Genomic DNA, 15,461 nt, shown 5'->3' on the forward strand with positions numbered 1-15,461 from the left:
CAATGCTGCAGTGTCTTTATACCTGAAGAGACATGCTGGATAGGATACATTTTAAAACACCACATATCCATGGGCGGATTATGAGCCAGTGGGCCCCTGGGCACAGATACAAAAAAAGGCCCCACCACCTCTCTTCCATAGTAGCAAGGTTGTTGTGATGTGATGTTGTTTTGTGTTTGCGGATAATTTTGCATTTCTTTGTTGTTACTATGTGCGTCTTTTTGTGTAATTCTGTCTTTTTTTTGGTCATTTTGTGTCTCTTTTGGTTGTTTTATCTGTTTTTGCAGTTGTTTTGTGTCTCTGTAGTTCCTTTGCGTCTCATTGTGGTCATGTCGTATGTCTTTGTGGTTGTTTTTGCCTATTTTTGTGTTTTTTTGTGACTCTTTGCAGTGCATTGTATCTTTTTGTGGTCATGTTAAGTCTCTTTTTGGTTGTTTTGCCTTTTTTGTAGTTAATTTGTGTCTGCAGTGCTTTTGCATCTCTGTATGGTCATACTGTGTTTCTGTGGTTGTTTTCCAGTTTTTTTTAGTCTCTTTGCAGTTCCTTTGCATCTATTTGTTGTCATATTTTGTTTCTTTGAGGTTGTTTAGCCAGTTTTTGTATTTATTTTTTGTCCCTTTGCGATTCCTTTGCATGTCTTTGTGGTCGTACTATGTCGCCGTGGCTGTTTTGCAGTTATTTTTAGTCTCTTTGCAGTTCCTTTGCATCGGTTTGATGATATATTTTGTCTCTTTGTGGTTGTTTTGACTGTTTTGGTAGTCATTTTGTGTCCCTTTGTAGTTCTTTGCATCTCTTTATGGTCATATTGTGTCTCTTTGTGGTTGTTTTTGCCTGTTTTTGGAGTTCCTTTGCATCTGTTTGTAGTTATTTTGAGTCTTTTCCTGGTTATTACATGTTAATTAGAGTGACATTTTTCAGGTAAAGGCCAGGGGGAACCTGAAACCTTGGGCACCTGGGCCTGTGGCCGGTTGGCCCATTCAGTAACCCATCAATGCATGTATTGTCCATTAATAAATATATTATCCCCACAGAGGAACAAAGTGGTGTTCAAATTATAATAGATATTTTCAAAACAGAAAGACTGGGGTCAATATCTTGGTCAAAGTCCAAGACACTTCACTGATAAGTCTCTTAAGTTAGGTGTTAGCTACATTAGGGTTAGATAGTCAAAATATATCTTTATGGTGATAATTTATCTGAATATTTTGATGCTCTTTTAGTGCTACAGATGCAGGACATTACCTTTCAGCAGCAGTATACTGTCACTGACAGCCAAAGTCCATAAAATGGGCTTACAGACACTCCTTAAGTCGTTATTTTTCCACCTACATACTCCAAGAAATAACGGTTTCTTTGCTCGTATGGATTCTATTTTGAAAGTTGTAACCGGAAGTCCGACGTTTTTCTTCTTTTTTTTTATTCCTGTCTTCATTCACTATTTATTGGTTTATTTGATTGTTAGCTGATGGATAACATTATCTTTTTTTAAATGACAGTCAGCATTCGTTTTTTGTTACATATTTCCGTGTGTTTGTGTCCTTTTGTGTTAACAATGTAGCAATAAGCGACCGTTACAACGATTTTATTTTGAAAATGCGCACTCGGAAGTTATTTTCGTTTCTCTGTCTTGACATCATCGCAGTGGCCCTCGCTCATTGGCTAGCGGCGAAATTTGAAATGCGACGCGCTCACTGTGGCTGTAGCTGCGGAAGGATGTGGACAAAGATACAACAAGGTGGTCGCTAAAAACAGAAAAGGAAAGAAAGCAGTCCATTAAACATCACCGAAAGGGTTTTACCGTCCAGTTCTCCGGTACCGAAACGGTAGGTAACTGTTGCTAGCGAATATTTACTAACATGTATCGTTATCAGCTGAAGTAACCGTCGTGTTGTTTTCAGTCAGGACGTTACAGTTGAGACCGTTTAGTTGAGTTGGGTGTGTTTAAAAACGGTATTCCCTTGAGATGCTAAGCTAGCTAAAACAAAAATGGCAGGTAACCAAGCGCATTGTTATATGAGAAGTAAAGTTAGATATTGAAGTGAGCCTGTGGGCAAAACGGGGCTAATTGACATTTTTAATGCATTACTTTTTGCCATAAAGGTTAAGGATAGTTCCCACTTCCTTTTGAAATCTGCCGGATGTTTTTATTTAGCTACAATGTAAAGCAGCCATACACCAGCCCTAAAGATAAAGGAGCACAACACTTGCTATCCAATGAATTAAGTGTACCTAATCTATCTGCTTTAAGGGTCTTCAGTTGTAGACCAACATGGAGACTGCTGTGATGAGCCTCCAGACCTTATATGATAAGCTGAGGACACAAGTTGACGTTCTCAGTGAGAACATTGAACCCAGTGAGTATTTTATGGTTCTTGGTTTTATCTCCACTATCTGTCATTTAAGACATATGCCTTAGGCTCCTTTTCAGATGCCTGCCACAGTACTAAGTCTACTCTCTTTCTCAGACTTCATCCAGATGGCACAAAACTTTGATGAGTGCCGACGCAAATGGCTGAGGGCAGAGCAGGATCTGGGCTCTTGCAAAGAGGTGCTCACCAAAGCGGAGACAGAGAGAGGAGCTTTGGAGGTCAAACTGAAACATGCCCGCAACCAAGTGGATGTGGAGATCCGGCGCAGACAAAAGGCTGAGGCAGACTGTGAGAAGTTGGTACGTTGGATCAAATGCTTAACCTTTTTATTGAGATATGTTGATTTCATCTACTCCGTCATTTCACCCAATTCACTGAGTTTCTCATTTGTGCTTTGCTTGCATTTCTGTAACACAGGAGCGTCAAATTCAGTTGATTCGGGACCTTCTCACTAGTGAGGGATCCTCCAACAGCATCCAGCTGAGTGCAGAGCAGCGCTCAGCTTTGGCCTTTCTGAGCACGAACTGCCAGGCAGCAGCAGCCAGCCTGAACACCAGCCGGAGGTAATAAACCTGTTACCTGTTGCTGGAGTCATGTGGTAAAATACAGAATATGGTGATCCTGGTTATTTACCTTGTATGGAGCTTTATTTTCACATGGGAACATCTGACATTTGAGGCTCAGATTCAATTCAGAATTATATTCACAAGCTAACGTTAAACTAGGGAACTCATTTTCCCCAGCTATTCCCATCTCCATCTATTTATCACATGAATGCACCATTCCAACACAATTTCAAACCACTCTGAACTTTCAAATGCATTTCCATTTTTTAAAGGATAAAATGGGAGATAAAACAACTTGCTAAAATGCTCTGGTGGAGGCAAATGTAGATAAACTCTGCGGGTGGGAAGCATTGCTGGCTGGTTTAACACACATTTTCTGTTTCTTCTAAAAGACTGGCCACGATCGATGAGTCTGCCTCCATCTTGTCAGATATCAGCTACGACAAAACCGATGACTCTCTCGTAAGTGCTTTTGTTTTTGGTATCATCGAGAGTTACATTAAAATCTTACACAGTATATTGAGCTCCTTTTTTAATTTTGATATCTAATTTGTATTATCTGTGACAGGACTGGGACTCCTCCACTGTGAGGACAGTGCGACTCAAGAAAAGAGAAAAAAGGGTATGATAAGAACATGTACACCTTTTCTCTTTCAGCATTTGTTTATAGAAGACTGGCTTTGTGTGCACTAGAGTTACAAGTGTCGTGTTTCTGTTTTGATTTCAGCGCTCCTCGAGAAATCATGTCGATGGTCCTCCAGTTGCCTCCAAACGATCTCGATCAACAGGCAGAACTTCAGAGAGGGTAGGGTTTTTGCTTTTTCATCACTGAAATATGTGGTGTTATCACACATAGCCACGATCACTCACTGCAAATATAAAGACTTGAAATATGGCAACCAAAATTTTGTTTACAGTTTGACTGGACACTTGAGACCCAAACATATCGACTAAGCTTTATAAACAGATATCTGTTTATGAATGCTGATACATTTTTTTTTTTAAAAAAAAGCTAATTAAAAGATATATCATCCTCAGAGGATAGTAGATGGGTTTTGAGATTGCATTTCAGTCAATGCATTCCACCTCTTTTGCTCTCCACACGAACTGCTTACCTTCAAAGCCTTCAATACTACTCAGACTATAAACGGAAACCAGAGCACTTCTGATACCAAAATCTTGTCCCGTTGCCTAAAAATTCTTCATACATATGCAGAAATAATCTGTTTGTCAAGATTAAGTTGTATGTGGTTGTTCTGACTAGTCTATATTAATTTGTGACAGGGAAATGAGACCCTTGTGACAAAGACCACAGTGACCGTCCCTGCAAATGGAGGACCTGTGGAGGCAGTTTCTACCATTGAGACTGTTCCTTACTGGACTCGCAGCAGGAGAAAGACCGGTAAGATTGTTGTCATGATGGAGTATGTAAGCTTGGACAGTACTGAGCCCAGTTCTTCAGATGTGGCTTAACTAATTTGGGGAAGTTTTATGTTTGACAGTTTTAATTACTTTGTTAGTTCTAATATTCAGATATTTAGAGCCATGTGATTAGCTTATGTTGCACTTTTTAGCTGTCCAAACCACAGCGTAAAAGTGTTGTCATCACTCTGTGTGAAATTCATTTGTTAATTTTGGATGAAATCCTTTAAATGCTTGCTTTTATTTTGAAATACAGATACAAGATTTTAAATTTAAGGCCATTTAAGGAGAAGTGAGCAATCCAAGCTCATTATTCACCGAATCAATCTACTGTAACTCTGCTATCACGATATGAACAGGCCCCCCTGTGATGCAGCCAAAATAACATCAAACATAATTTGATTTGAGACTGTGCTAATCTGCCTATTATTGGTTTTCATTATGTTCATGAATGTCTTGGGTCTGAATATTCAGCAGCAGAAAATTGCCAGTATTTCTTCTTATAACCGCAGTAGTCATGGCATGTAACACATTAGTATTTATTTTCTATCTCCTGTTCAGCCGCCATGGAGTGGGACTCTGAATCAGTCAAGTCTGAGGATGTCTTCAAGCAGCCTGGCAACCCTGAGGGAGAGAGAAAAGTGGCGCCCAGCACTCCTCAGAGCCATGGGGGTGTCCGTCATCATGAGTTTGTCTCCAAAACTGTAAGAATGCCATTTAAACTGACTTAAAAAAACACACATTCTAGCACTTATTGGATTTAAGTATGGATACTATTTTTGCCACTAGGCCAATAAGTTTGATCACACTTGGCACTGAAGTTTATTTCTTATCATCTACTCTTTTAGACTTTGGTGTCCTTGCAGAAACTTGTTTATGGAGTGCATTTACTTGAGTTTATTCGCCCAAATAAAGTAATTTCTTGTTTCAGCTGAATGTAGCTGTTGACCCATAATTGTTACCTGCTTCCGTAATCATGTTGAATGTCTTTTATAGGTCATCAAGCCTGAATCATGCGTGCCCTGTGGAAAGAGGATCAAGTTTGGCAAGATTTCACTGAAGTGCCGTGACTGCAGGGTGGTCTCGCACCCGGAGTGTCGCGAGCGTTGCCCTCTGCCATGCATCCCCAACCTGGGTGCCACACCAGTCAAAATCGGGGAGGTGTGTGAGACCACTTTTCATAACTGATTTCTCTCTTTATGTGCAGGTACATGCACAAATGCCACTTTGAAATGTTGTGACGGTGCTGACACCTTCTTAATTTCTTGTTTGCTTCCAGGGTGTGCTTGCAGACTACGTCCCTGACACATCACCCATGATTCCCCCTCTGGTGGTCCACTGTATCAGTGAGATCGAGCAAAGAGGCATGCATGAGGCAAGTGGTGTTTTCCTGTCTTCATATGCAGAAAATGTGAAAGATAGTAAAGCCTCAAACCCCAGTAGTTATCTTAAATGTCTTTTCTCTGAGCTGTGGCAGAGAGCTGTAACTAAGATTTGACAATCTGTTCCTGGGAGATTAAATTTGTAATTGGGTTGTGGAGAGGATCCAAATCTGTTGATTGCTTTATGACTGTGCTGCTGTCTCTTCTTTCTGTTGTTTTATGTTTTGTCCCTGCCTCACTATCTCCAGATGGATTCACTCTCATTTCCATGCAGTACAAAGCTAGAGCCAGGAGACAATAGAGTGCTCCAGGGATGACATTTTTCTGTAGGCTGACACTGAAGTTAGCTTCGCCCTGGTACCCTTGTTAAAGGGTCTATGAGATTTTTTCAATTGCACTTTGGATTATTGCAGAAAATAGGTTCTGTGGCAAACAAGCATTTATGGTACTTAGACTTTTGTTCAGCAATATAATCTCCACACATGAACACCTCTTTTGTGATTTTTGAAGCCCAAATGCAATCACCAAAAGTAAAATCTAACGTTAGGCCATAAACAAACTACAACATGGTTGCATGATTTATAATCGTTCCACAACAACGCTGTAAAGCTGTGGTAAGCGTAATGACGTTCCGTAGTCTTTAAGCCACTTCGTAGCAACTGCCATTTTAAAGACACATAAAAGATCCAACATTTACAAGTAGGGTATTTACTGACGTGTTATATCAAAAAACAAAATGTGAAAGTGTCTGAAGCTTGTGTAAACCACAGGCCTTATTTCAGGCAGCTAACCAAAAACTCACTGACTTAGAGACCAGGGAACCGATTCATTCCTGGGGCACTCTATTAGCTTAGCTTAACATAAAGCCTGGATGCAGAAGTGACCAGCTGTGTCAAAAAATTATGCCTATCAGCAACACCAAAGCCCAGCAATCAACACAAATCTTGTTTGTGTTATTTGTACACAAACGAAAAATGTGAAAACGTGTTCTATTTTTTTGAGGAGTTAAGTACAACCGGTGGTCCAGGCACAGTTACACAACTCTTGCTATTAGCAAAAAGCAGTGATGTAGATTACAGCACTGACATGCTGTTCACTGACAGTGTAAGCATGGAGAGTGAGGAAAGTGTTAGCCTGGAAGATTTGAGCTTGGAGGCAGAATATAGTGCTGTTTCATTCATTTTAAACCTTTATATAACCAGGTGAAACGCATTGAGATTGTGTATAATGTAATACTGCATTTGCACTGTATAAACACATTTATAGATCCATAGTCAGTGTATTACCTACTGTAGATGGCGACTGGTTTGGAGAAGCAGACAGGAGTACTGGGAAACAGAAGCTAAGCAGTGAACTGCTGGACACGTTAGGTCAAGTCTGAAAGTTGCATAACAACACAAAGAAACTTAACGAGACAAGTTGTTGTCGTCATAGCCTTTTTATATCGATCTTTTAATTAAAAAAATAAATAATAATTTTATACCAACAATGTCAATTTTCCTGTGTGATATCTAATATGGAATATATGAATATTGATATTTTTCAAGGTATTGTATTGGAGTTAGAAATAACAGTATGGTGACAACACTAGTGTACGCTATATTAATTATATTTTGACCACTTTACTTTGCCTTCCGACAGGCATCCTGACAGGGAACTGAAGCCTTATATCACCCTCTTCAAACCCAACAGACTCCATTGATAAAAACAGTAATTTTAACTCATAACACATGGGAATTGCTGATCTACCTGCTGCCTTGATTGATTATTTTGTTTGTGTTATTGTTTGACTTTTAGAACCAAACTAACATGGCGTCCGCAGCAGTACATGCGGTCATATGTAGCAGTATCATCATGCAGAAATCTTCATCAGGTCTTGTGGGAAAAGGTTTTTAGGACTTGGGAAAATAGCATTATGACACTAAAACATACATTCTTAGACCAAAAACTGAATTTCCAGATTTGCATACATCAGAAACACTACTACAGCTACAGAACTGTATAAAGCTCTCCAAAAAATAATGGAGCTACCCTTATTAGTTCACTGAAGAAAATGAAACAGTAAATGGTGAATAATTGTGTTTTCTTTCCTCTCAGGCTGGACTGTACCGTCTGTCCGGTTCTGACCGCACAGTAAAGGACCTGAAGGAGAAGTTTCTACGCAGCAAAACAGTCCCCGTGCTCAGCAAGGTGGACGATATCAATGCCATCACTGGCCTCCTAAAGGACTTCCTGAGGAACCTGAAGGAGCCTCTTCTCACCTTCCGCCTCAACCGTACTTTCATGGAGGCAGCCGGTATGTGTGTGTGTGAGAGAGAGAGAAACTGATGTTTAAGATGCGGGTGTTGTTGTAGCTGTTTCTGATATTGAGCGCTCCGCAGGAAAAAGAAAAGGCACACTTAATGAAAAACAACAATTTATTACTTGAAATAACTACAATTTTGTTTTAACTTCTTAATGGATGGCAGAAAATTACCCACCAGACCCATTAAATGCAGGTTTCATAAGTGCTTCTGTTTGGTTTTTGCAATTTGTTTTGAGCAGTGATGGAAACCTCAGGCGTGAAGTTGCCTGGAACAAACAAGAGATTGATCTTTCAGTTTGTTAGCCTCTTTAATATTTGTTTGTTACTGGAGTTGGACACACTTGCTTTCAAGTTGTTAATAATTCCACACAACCTCCCATTTCTCTGCTTCTGCTTACAAAATTGCTTTCTTTGTTCCCCCTCAGAGGTTTCAGATGACGACAACAGCATAGCTCTGATGTACCAGACCATCAGTGACCTGCCGCAGCCCAACAGAGACACGCTGGCTTTCTTAGTCCGTCATCTTCAGAGGTTTGCAGCTACTCTTCAAAGTATAATAATTAATACACCTATTAGAGCTATGTATATTCCAACAAAGCTGATTAAAAGCATCACCCTGCTTTGATGCCCTGGATATTCCTGCTACAAACTCAGTGTTGGGATTTGCTGATATTCACAGAAGTCTCTTTGTAGCTGACCTTTTTTGAAATTTGCTGTATCCTCTAAATTTAATTGGGTTGAGGTGCTTTAGGCAAAGATGTGCAAAGAATTTAATAAACACAGCAACTGTATCTATCTCATTAGAGTTTAGACGGGGCAATTATTCTGTTTGTTTAAACTAAAAATGCACTTTAAATGGTGTATATTATATTTCATGGAACACCAAAGAGACCTAATTGGATCTAATGAAATCTTTCAGAGTGGCTGACAGTTTGGACACGAGGATGGACGTCAGTAACTTGGCTCGGGTGTTTGGTCCAACTATTGTGGGGCACGCAGTTCCAAACCCTGACCCAATGACAATCCTTCAGGACACCAAAAGACAACCCAAGGTAGGCCTTAACCATTCATCAAATCTATGTATTTTTTTGTTTGTTTTTTTAAATTTCATTATCTTTTTTAATTGCTGTCTTTTCTGTTTTAATTCAACAAGCAATTTGTTGTATTTAGCAGTACACATAAAGCAGCAGGAAGGCAAACTGAGTACACTTTAGTATCTGGTTATTTAGCCTGGTCTCACTCCCAGGGCATCAACAAACGCTGCTTGGGCAGTGACTAGGGCTGATCAATTTTGAAAAGTTATCTCTAATTGAGATTACTTTGACTGATATTGCAATTGGGATATGAATTGTGATAATCGAGGGAATTATTTTCATTAAAACAGCATATTGAAATGATTATAGTGTGATTTTAGTGGGGATCTGTACCAAACAAATTTGTTTTCTTAAGTCTTTAAAGTCTAAAGTGTACGTCAGGACATCCCTGCAGTACAACAATATTTAATATCAAATGGTTTTCGGACACACATTTTTCCTTTAACAAATATTACACGTCGTGTGATTTAAAAATTACAGTAGGCCATATTGCAATAGTGATAAAATTGTATTAATTGTGCAGCCCTAGCAGTGGCCCTTGTTGTCAGATGCAAACACTCTCTGTGAGACACTACGGGCTCTCAACCAACTCAAGTTTAAACTTTCCACATCATTATTAGACATTCAGAGCAAAGGACTTAGCATAAAGAGTGCAAAAGTCCGCTGAGGGCAACTGGGAGGGGAGGCGCAGGGGTCTAACGCGCACAGGAGGCCGGTGTTGGTGTCCCCATGTGAAACTAAAAGTCAGCATTGAGTTATTTTGTTATGTCAGTCATTAGTCACCTGAGTTGACTGACATGACTAACCACAATCTTAACCGCTAATGCTAACCAACTAGTTTATTGTCTGGACCCAACCCATCAACCCTCTGTCAAGAACGCAAAAGGCTGCCAAAGCGTCAAAATATGACGAGCACAGATGACATCATGTTGGTTTATTTATCACAAGCAATATTGTAATATTGTTATCAACAACATAATGCATATTTTACTACTTCGTTCAGCCCTCGTCTGCTGTATATCATGTTATCTCTTAAGTGTGTGTTCAATACTAGAGAGCAGCAAACCCTCATTAAGCAGCTACTTTGTTAGAAATGCATCAGTGGAGCAGCTGGTGTATCTGTTTGTAGCGTAGCCAAACAACTTGAATCGTTTTGATAAAGAAGTCAGTCAATAATTGGCCCTTTTTTCATCATGATGTCATGCTGAGCATGTTAAAAGGAGTTTGTGACCTTGCTGAGAAGTTTTAGTTTTTGGTGCACTGTTGCCGCTTCTCCTTGTTCCATTGCACCATGCAATGTTTAAAAGTGATCCACTGTCAAAAAATGCCCATGTCCTGCTGCTTATAGAAAATGCTTGCTTTTGATCTCTGTCAGCCTTAACCTTGGTGATGAATACACTGCACCTCCTGTGACTGCTTCACAATAAAAGCCACCCTGTGTTTTACCAGTTGAATGCTTTTAATATGACCTAACTAAATGCAAACAGTGAGGCAGATATTTATGAGATTAAATTAAAAACAATAACCCTGGAATACACACATGCATCATTTCCTGTGAGTCTCGTGTGTGTGTGAGGGCAATTTGAATGCAGTGCAGGAACAGCAGATTCTGCCTCTAACAATGAAAACTACCATATAGAGAGGTAATTACACAGTGTAAACATATTGAATGGCTATTGCTGAAAAAATGCCAACATTTAATACTAAAAATGGGGCTTGACTTTATGAAAATCCTGAGGATTATAATTTAAACTTTCTTTCGATGAATGTTTCCCATGAGATAAGCTTCGAAGTCTGACTGAGATGTTAATGTTTTTTTTAAAAAGTATTAAGGGATTGTTTTACACAGTGTAAAACTAATTAATGTGATCATTAATCATTAGCACGCTCATTAATCAGAATCAATTTAATGAATGGGACAAATTGTTATCAAGATATCTCTGGCAAGGCAAAAGACAAGAAGTCTTGTTTTGAAATTATGCAAGAGTTGACTCGTTGCATGACAAGCAATAACAACAGTAACAAACATTAGTGAGAAAAGTACCAGGAAGAGTTTATGTTAGGGGCAGTACACATGCCGTGTCTTTAACCGCCTGGAAAACACAAGGTCAGGCGCTGGGCGCTACTCTTGCACCTACCCTTTGCCAACTTGTAAGGGCGTGGAGGCAGGTTGTGTCTGAGGTTGCTAAGTGACCTTAACCAGCACCATATCATAGCCTACTGACCATAAATCCTGAGTGCAGAGCTGATCTGAGTGTTGTTTTATAAGCATGTATTAGACCAAAAATATTGTCAGTGGGACAGATGTAAAGCTACGGGCAGCCCTGCACTAAAATCAACTTCTTCTTTATATTTATCACAAAGTGATATTTACGGAAAAAGGGGAAGGTATCTGTCGGCTGTGACTGGTTGTTCCTCGTCACATGACATGTGGTGCACGCTGCTAACATTCCGAAAGTTGGACTCAGTTTATGTCAGAGCGCAGCTGTCGTGCCCTGAAAAATAGGTGCTCGAGAACGCGTGCACACTGCGATGGTGTTGCTTCTGTTTGAGCACACCTGCCGCACGTCTACATTGAAATCAATGAATTTGAGGGCGCAGAAAATGCGGCATGTGTACAGCCCCTTAGAGTACAGAGAGTGGAGCTTTGTGTGGCTGAATATTTAACTGATTTCAACAATGAGGAAAAGTCCATGAGATTTCAGAATGAGACTTCTCTTTGAGTGAGACTTGGTTACACGCACACTAACAAACATCCTGGATCGAGTGAATGATGAGGAATAATGTTGCATTTCACTTTTACGTAATGTACTCAGACACTTAAAATAACAATCTGAGTCTGTTAGTGGCAAAATCAACACTTTAAGTGGACACAATATGACAGGGCACAATTGCCCGTAGGCATTACATTGCAGCCTGTTTCACCACTTAGGCTGCCACAGTTTACGCTCGGTACTGGACCAGTTTCAAAAGTTGTTGTCTCCATCAGTCACTTAGACACAAACACATTGGAAACTAGGGTCCACGGTTCAAAATCAACCTAAGCTTTTCCTTTAGAATAGGAGGATGTCCTACCACAACGTACAGAAACCATGGAAAAGCTTTTTACTATTTAATAACACAGTTTATAATAAAACTATTCAGAACATCGTCACAATACCAGAGACTTTTTAGTGATTCCCCTCTTTCTTGCCCGGGGCATCTACATAATCAGCTCAGCCCTGTTGGAAGAGGATGAGGCAACACACTGAAATAACCCTGATCTTTTGCATTCCTGCTAATCTCTCTCTGTTCAGGTTGTGGAACGCCTGTTGGCTCTGCCTGAGGATTACTGGGGACAGTTTGTGATGGTGGAAAACGAGCAGCCGAACTTGAACCACCTGATCATTGAGAACGCAAACTGCTACGCCACCCCCGAGAGAAGTACGAGCTCACCAGACTGTTGTGCGTTGTACGACGAGGCGCAGTTGTTTACTGGTTGATAATTCATTGTCATGTTTGTACTGTTGCAGTGAGCATACTGGGACCTCTGACAACTCCAGAGCACCAGCTCAATAAAACCCCCTCCTCCAGCTCCTTGTCTCAGCGCATGAAGTCCACTCTGACACCCAGGTAAACACACAAGCACAGTCCCCTCCTGCCCCGTTGTAACACCGTCACTTTCTCTACTGCTGATTCAAATGTCTAAGATACTGCTGATTTGAATTTTAAGAAAGCCATGAAAAACTAGCTTTCAGATTTAGAGAAAAGCTGACTCATTTGAACATCTTTCATAGAAGTTAATCTACTGTAAAATATCTCATTATCCTCCATTGACTCTGTTTTATTGACTTAGACTCCTAATTCCATTAAATGCCATTATGTGCACTCTTTTGTTGCAGATTTGGAAGCAAGAGCAAATCGGCAGTCGGATTTTCTGGCCAAGGAAAATTCTTTGCATCTCCTCTCCTTAAATAATCCAAAGCAGCTACACTTAAACCTTTACTGATACTGCAATAACAACCAGTACGTTTTTTTGTATTTATGCACAACACATAACACGATGCAGCTTTGATAATGGATAGAAACGCCTCCATCTTAGTCTCCTTATAATCGTTTTAATTTTTCACAATAGTAAGAGTTGTATTTTGATAATTTTACGTGTTTGTGAGAGGATTTTTTTTAACCAAATAGTAGGTTTTCCTATCTATGCACACTCGTGTGTCTTTAGCGCTGATGCTTTTGCTAAATGTTTAACAAGGCGTTATCACTTCACCTCTTAATGGAATGCCTCACCCACAGAATGACCATTTGTATATCTATTTGTCTTGCGGTGTTGAATGTGTGTAGAAAACTTAACATGCCCTTGCAGAAAATGGCGAAACTAATGATATATTGATTGATTGGGGACCATGTTTAACAGCAAAACTATATCAGAACATTCGTTTACAGATTCACACAACTTGTGTACTATAATCCAAGTCTATTTAACCAGTTGGAACTACTGAGGATACAACTTTTTCCTTTTTACTAGTCCTGTAATGTTATCCCCACCTCTCGCAGTCACCATCTTTCTCAGCCCAGCTGCCTGTTTCACCAGTAGAGACTGACCTCTAGTGGAGCATGTTGTGCACTACAGTGCATCGCCACAATGCCGCATCTCTGTATCAGTTTAACAGAAAGAGGAGCGTCTGTATTTTTGCCTGTACTGAAAATAATACCTGTGGGATTTCTAGATAACCCAGCATGCTATAAAACCTTGATACTGCCCAGGCCAAGACTGGATAAATGAGACTTGGATTATGCTGCAGGAGTTGTGTGAGAGTTTGTAAATGGATGTTTTGATACAGTTCTGCTGTTCAACATGGTCCCCAATCAATAAATCAATATGTTCCCCATTTGCTGTGGAGGCATGCAAGAAAAACAAAGTTCTCCTCACAAGGCAACACGGCATGATGAATTTATATCCAAATGGTCATTTTGTGGGTGAAGTATTCCTTTAACACTCGACTGTACTGTATATTTCTCTTTTTGAAGAATGTGTGCATGGATGAAAATATGCAGTTTTATTGTGACCTGCTTCTAAAACCAATAATCTCAGTGTTTCAACTCATGTGTCACTCAGAAGTTGAAGGACTGATTCTTAGGCATTTCATTGTAGGTTGTAATTGAATGTGTGACTACTCAGAATGCTATCTTTTAAGTTTTTTTGATGTTTGTATTTCATTTCTATGAAGTTTTGATTGTACGCATCCTCCAGTGAATCCTGCTGTAAATATTTACAATCTCTCAAACCCTTTCCTTCTGATACTGTAACTACAAACAGCTAAGTCCTCAAAAGCAGATTCTCCTGGCCATTATCTGCGAGCTTGATTGGGTGTGATGTTATTAGTAATTGGCATTAGTCTCTTTAAAAGGGGACACAATTTTAATATCTGCGCTGCCAGTGATGATCAGTAACACTGTTCACTGGTTTATGTCACAGGCTGTAATCTCAGGCAGATCAGTTTGCTCCTCTAATGTTTATTGCTCTGTGTAATGTTTGTACTGTGGGAGGCTGCTTGCGAGCAATCCCATGCAAAAGGCAATTACTTTGTAAGATTAGCCAGTTGAGTTGCTGTGGCATTATATGATTAACTATTAGCACAAATTCTGTACACAAGTACATGCTCTAAAATCCATGTAACTTATAAAATACATTTCTAACCTTTACCAAAAAAAAATGCTGTGTGCTTTCTCTTAAATGCTTTGTGCTGTCTTCTGTCTGAATCTTAAAGGGGAAGTTAAACCTATGCCCTATTTTCCCATGGTTTTGTGTCTCAGTGACTAATGGGAACAACGTTTTTTTTCCATTGGTGCAGTATTAGCGAGATCAGCTACAATGTAATGTTAATGGGCAATTGTTCCAAGATGTGATGTGCCAAGACAGACCTATTTATTGGAGTATGATCATTTTGGCTTCGCCAGAAGCAGCTGTGAAATCCCTAGCATTAAACCCACCAGCCACCATTTAAATTAACAGTCATTTTATCATTGTATCATTCAACTGTTCCAGTGCTCAGCAACTCTGGTTTGGTTGAAATAAACTTTTAATTTGCCTAGTTAGATGTGAAAATATGCTGCCTCTGTATACACTAAAATAACTTTATTTAAATAGGGCCTGGTGGGTTTGCCAGCAGTGATTACAGGCTGTTTCTGGTTAAACAAAAAGTCTTTTTACTTTCTTTTAAAAAGGTCTATCTTTTAGCGATCCCTTCCACAATGTTGTCAGACACTTTAAAATAATAATCTGAGCCGGTCAGTGGCAAAAATTAGATGATGGTGCACACGTGCCCTTTCTGGTT

General features: G+C 39.7%; 2 protein-coding genes across 2 annotated transcripts in view; one reads left to right on the forward strand and one right to left on the reverse strand.

The window, feature by feature from the left end:
* The window catches only part of LOC126403321 (inactive dipeptidyl peptidase 10), a 37,140-nt gene extending 35,788 nt beyond the window's left edge, over positions 1-1,352 (reverse strand). The window contains exon 1 of the mRNA XM_050065911.1: positions 1,243-1,352. The gene's annotated coding sequence lies outside the window, so the exon portion shown is untranslated. The remainder of the gene's footprint in view (positions 1-1,242) is intronic.
* Positions 1,353-1,686: 334 nt separating this feature from the next.
* On the forward strand, positions 1,687-14,861 carry racgap1 (Rac GTPase activating protein 1). The gene is made up of 17 exons (XM_050065794.1): positions 1,687-1,823; positions 2,249-2,354; positions 2,466-2,668; positions 2,787-2,932; positions 3,328-3,397; positions 3,504-3,557; positions 3,663-3,740; positions 4,220-4,337; positions 4,919-5,061; positions 5,354-5,518; positions 5,637-5,732; positions 7,837-8,035; positions 8,470-8,575; positions 8,964-9,096; positions 12,435-12,561; positions 12,651-12,750; positions 13,020-14,861. Exons 2-17 carry the CDS (start codon positions 2,270-2,272, stop codon positions 13,093-13,095), a joined length of 1,899 nt encoding a protein of 632 aa, XP_049921751.1. The 5' UTR covers positions 1,687-1,823; positions 2,249-2,269; the 3' UTR covers positions 13,096-14,861.
* The last annotated feature ends 600 nt before the right edge of the window (positions 14,862-15,461 follow it).

Source organism: Epinephelus moara, chromosome 16 (assembly GCF_006386435.1).
Source record: "Epinephelus moara isolate mb chromosome 16, YSFRI_EMoa_1.0, whole genome shotgun sequence".
NCBI classification, from domain to species: Eukaryota; Metazoa; Chordata; class Actinopteri; order Perciformes; family Serranidae; genus Epinephelus; species Epinephelus moara.